Source organism: Pezoporus flaviventris, unplaced genomic scaffold (genome assembly GCF_033815535.1).
Source record: "Pezoporus flaviventris isolate CSIRO_AGI_PZ_B2104156 unplaced genomic scaffold, CSIRO_AGI_Pfla_v1 ptg000043l, whole genome shotgun sequence".
NCBI classification, from domain to species: Eukaryota; Metazoa; Chordata; class Aves; order Psittaciformes; family Psittacidae; genus Pezoporus; species Pezoporus flaviventris.
Window position 1 is genome coordinate 436,817 of NW_026892591.1, and position 4,782 is coordinate 441,598.

A 4,782-nucleotide genomic window follows, 5' to 3' on the forward strand; every position below is an offset into this window, starting at 1 on the left:
CTACAGCAGTATGAGGAGCGAGGAGCAAAAACTACCCACAAACAGAGGCTCATCCAACCCAGCATCCCCTGCTTGATGCCTGAGGAATGGGTATAGATGAAAGGCAAACGCTCCTCCTTGGGACACACATCCAAACAAGCTGAAGACATAACCCCAACAAGGAGTCCAGCCTAAAGAACGTGGCCTGAGAAGGGAACACGCAAGCAAAAAAAGGGCAAAACTGTAAGTCACTTGGTTTATTTTGTCCATCAGGTTTATGAACTCCTCCCATGACAACACGAGCTGCTGTGACAGTGATGAGTGGAAGAGCACGAGGCAGGCTGGCCAGTGGAGTTAGACGTGTTCCCAACCAAGTGGTCAGAACTGCTCATGGGAGAGGAGGACACCGGGACCTGTTGCAGAATCCTTACTGGGCATTTCGAGTTCACCTCGAAGCAGGGTCTCAGCGGATGGACGGCTCCAAAACACTATCCAGCAATACATTTCCTACAATAAACACAAAGCAAGTCATTAAGCAGTGCTTCCTACAGCAGCCACCACCACAGACACACTTCAAAAGCCTCCAGTATCCAGGTAGGAAGTTTCTGTTGCAGAAGCTGGTACAGGCAGAGCAGAAGGCAGGCAGGCCTACAGGCTCTTTGGAAGGAATCACAGACCACCACAGCAACGGCCTCCTCCTCTGCTCCTCCCCAGATGATTTCTGCACAATGACACCTCAAAGCTCTTGCTTCAACACAAAGAACATCGCTGTTGTCTCAGGAACAAATCCATGTTCCTATTACTGCCTAAAACAACTTTAAAGTAATGCAAGGTCACTTCACTGCCTCTACGTAACATGAGAGCTTTTCCACTGACCTGTGGGGACACCCACAAGATGCACTTGTACATGTTTACAGTCAGAGCATCCCAGCCTGGTTTGGGTTGGAAGGGACCTTAACGCTCACCCAGCTCCAGGTCCTGCCACAGGCAGGGACCCCTTCCACTGGAGCAGCTTGCTCCAAGCCCCTGTGTCCAACCTGCCCTTGAACACTGCCAGGGATGGGGCAGCCACAGCTTCTCTGGGCACCCTGTGCCAGCGCCTCAGCACCCTCACAGGGAAGAGCTTCTGCCTAAGATCTAACCTGAGCTTCCCGTTTCAGTTTGAACCCATCACCCCTTGTCCTATCGCTCCAGTCCCTGATGCAGAGCCCCTCTCCACCATCCTTGCAGCCCCCTTCAGACACTGGAAGCTGCTCTGAGGTCTCCACGCAGCTTCTCTTCTCCAGGCTGAACAGCCCCAATGTTCTCAGCCTGGCTCCATGCAGGAGCTGCTCCAGCCCCCGAGCATCCTCGTGGCCTCCTCTGGACTTGCTCCACCAGCTCCATGTCCTTGTGCTGAGCACACCAGCACTGCACCCAGTGCTGCAAGTGGGGTCTCACAAAAGCAGAGGGGCAGAGTCAGATTCAGAACAACACATCTCATACGCAATTAAAGAAGGAAATGAAAATCACTCGAGAAAGCCAATTTTCCAATGAATTTCTCGTAGAGTAACAAGCCCTGAACATTCACTTTACATTTAATGAGAGATACAAGGAGCAGAAAGGAGTCTGAAGTCACCTAGCAACAAAAAAAGTCAGGAGTTTGAAGCCATTCTGCCTCGGAACGCTCCTCAGTTCAGCATCAACAACTTCATTTGACTTCGCAAGCACTACACCAGGTTGGGAAGAATCCACCACTTGTACAATATTCACTTGAAAATTAGATTTGGGTTCAGATTTCATCCTCCTGGCGCTCTGGGAAGCCCCAGACAGAAAGGGAAAAAGTCCTGAACACTCAAATTGAGCGTATTAGTACCTGACTGTGCCCTGGCCAGACCGGGCTCATCAAGTGTCACACCAAGCCCACGCTACTATTCCAGCTAAGAGAAGCACCACCAGCACTTACCATTAGAGGGAAGCTTAGTCTTCAGTTTTATACTTGCCACCGATGTAGGGAACATATTGAAGGACCAGCTTCCAGTCTGTGCCCCATATTACACCGATACCAGCCACACTACCCCACGTCACGAGGGTGGGAGTCCTAAGGAAGACACACACACATAATGCTGCTGGTAAACAACATTAATTCTCCACTGTGAAAGGTCTGACAAATGCTAAGGCACCTGGGGGAGTCCTCTGAATAAAAGGGAAAAGCCTGGCAGGAATCTTGGAGAATCTCATAAAGCATCAGACCCCAACCCAGTCAAGAGAAAAGCTTGATGTGATTTCATGTAAGAAGAGCATTACCAAGACAGGACAAGATGCATGGATTTCTTTAACCATTGCACTGCAATAGCTCACGATGGCTTTATCCGAGCCTGCAGGCTACGTTGTTTGCCCTCACACAACCCTGCAAAGCGGCACTCACTGGCGCTGCAGCATTTACAGACCCACAGCCTGGGTTGGGTTGAAGGGACCTTAAAGCTCCTCCAGATCCAACCCCTGCCACGGGCAGGGACCTCTTCCACTGGAGCAGCTTGCTCCAAGCCCCTGTGTCCAACCTGCCCTTGAACACTGCCAGGGATGGGGCAGCCACAGCTTCTCTGGGCACCCTGTGCCAGCGCCTCAGCACCCTCACAGGGAAGAGCTTCTGCCTTATCTCCAACCTGAACTTCCCCTGTTCCAGTCTGAACCCATCACCCCTTGTCCTATCGCTCCAGTCCCTGATGCAGATCCCTCTCCACCATCCTTGTAGCCCCCTTCAGACACTGGGAACTGCTCTGAGGTCTCCATGCAGCTTCTCTTCAACAGCCCCAATGTTCCCAGCCTGGCTCCCTGCAGGAGCTGCTCCAGCCCCTGCTCATCCCCGTGTTCCTCACAGCCCTGGGTCCCCCGAACACACCGAACCACGGCGAGGCAGCACCGACCCCCCCTCAACCCCCCTCTTCAAACCCAGCCGGGCCTCGCACTGACCAGACCCACGGGACAAGGCCGAGGCGCACGGAACCGCCTCGGGAAGCCCCTCAGGCTCCTGGAGCGCCCGAACCCGAGCTCTGACCCGAGCCTGAGTTCGAACCCGGACCCCAACGTGAATCCGATCCCGCACCTGAACCCGAGCTCAAACCCAAACCTGAGCTCGAACCTGATCCCGAGCCCAAACCCCCGATCCTGAACCCGGACCCGAATCCGAGCCCGAACCTGAGCTCGAGCCCGAACCCGGACCCAAGCCCGAACCCCCGAGCCCGCACCCGGACCCGAACTTGAGCCCGAACCCGGACCCGCAACCGAACCCCCGAGCCTGCACCCGAGCCCCAACCGAACCCGAACCCGAACCCAACCCAAACCCGAACCCAACCCCAACCCGAACCCAAACCCGAACCTAATCCGAACCCAACCCCAACCCGAACCCAACCCCAATCCGAACCTAACCCGAACCAACCCCGAACCCAACCCCAACCCGAACCTAACCCGCACCTGAACCCAACCCCAACCCAACCCAACCCGAACCTAACCCGAACCCAACCCGAACCCGAACCCAACCCCAACCCGAACCGCACCCAAACCTAACCCCAACCCCAACCCAACCCCAACCTCAACCCAACCCCAACCCGAACCGCACCCGAACCCACCCCAAACCGCACCCGAACCCAACCCAAACCCAACCTCAACCCCAACCCGAACCCAACCTCAATCTGAACCCGAACCTAACCCGAACCCGAACCCAACCCTAACCTAACCCGAACCGAACCCGAACTGAACCCGAACCGAACCCGAACCCAACCCAACCCCAACCTGAACCTAACCCGCACCCGAACCCAATCCCATCCGAACCCACCCCGAACCCAACCCGAACCCGAACCCAACCCCAACCCAACCCGAACCCGAACCTAACCCGAACCCAACCCGAACCCGAACCTAACCCGAACCCGAACCCAACCCGAACCTAACCCGAACCCAACCCGAACCCGAACCTAACCCGAACCCGAACCCAACCCGAACCTAACCCGAACCCAACCCGAACCCAACCCGAACCTAACCCGAACCCAACCCAACCCAACCCCAAACCCAAACCCAAACCCAAACCCAAACCCCAACCCCAACCCCAACCCCAACCCAACGCAACGCAACCCAACCCAACCCAACCCAACCCAACCCAACCCAACCCAACCCCAACCCCAACCCCAACCCCAACCCCAACCCACCCCGAACCACAACCCGAACCGCCCCCGCCCTCACCAGGTCTGCAGGAGCTGGGCGTAGCGCGGCCCGAGCACCTTGGCCAGCATAGCGCCGACAGCACGGCCTCAAAGTCACCCCCACTGCGCATGAGCAAGCCGCGGGGGCCTTCGTGAGGCAGTGCCGAGCATGGGGCTGCCCTCGGCGCTGCCTGAGTCAAGCGGCGTTGTCATGGCAACACCCCGTCTCCACGGGGCCATGAGGGACGAAGACCGGGAATGGCGGATTCCATCCGCCATTCCCGGTCTTCGTCCCTCATGGCCCCGTGATGCCCGCATCAAACATGAGCGCATCCATTTGGCCTAGTGGAAGGTGTCCCTGCCCGTGGCGATGGCGATGGAACTGGGTGAGCTTCCACCCCAAAGGGTGCATCTTGAGGCCCAGCCCCATTTGGCTCCATCCTCCTGCCAGGCACTTGTAGGGAGCCATCAGGTCCCCCCCCGAGCCTTCTCCATGGGAACCCCCCAAGTCCTTCAGCCGTTCCCCATCACACTCAGGCTCCGGCTCTGTTGACCCCTCTCCAGCACCTCCATGTCTCTCTCGCAGTGATGTCTCCCCCCCATTACCCTACACTGGGCTCCTGGGAAG

At 56.8% G+C, this 4,782-nt stretch overlaps 1 protein-coding gene across 1 annotated transcript; it reads right to left on the minus strand.

Annotated features, from left to right (window-relative positions):
- Nucleotides 1-216: 216 nt before the first annotated feature.
- LOC133276162 (cytochrome b-c1 complex subunit 10) lies at nucleotides 217-4,295 on the minus strand. The gene is made up of 3 exons (XM_061466727.1): nucleotides 4,195-4,295; nucleotides 1,925-2,059; nucleotides 217-486 (listed from the first exon to the last, which is right to left on the minus strand). The coding sequence occupies exons 1-2, from the start codon at nucleotides 4,242-4,244 to the stop codon at nucleotides 1,939-1,941; spliced, it is 171 nt and encodes a 56-aa protein (XP_061322711.1). The 5' UTR covers nucleotides 4,245-4,295; the 3' UTR covers nucleotides 217-486; nucleotides 1,925-1,938.
- Between the last annotated feature and the right edge of the window lie 487 nt (nucleotides 4,296-4,782).

Bases quoted from the DNA above. Each gene is read 5' to 3' on its own strand.
- LOC133276162 (XM_061466727.1), bottom strand. From the start codon at position 4,244: ATGCTGGCCAAGGTGCTCGGGCCGCGCTACGCCCAGCTCCTGCAGACC. The intron at 2,060-4,194 runs GTGAGGGCGGGG...TGTCTTCCTTAG, and splicing joins GCCCAGCTCCTGCAGACCTG to GACTCCCACCCTCGTGACGT.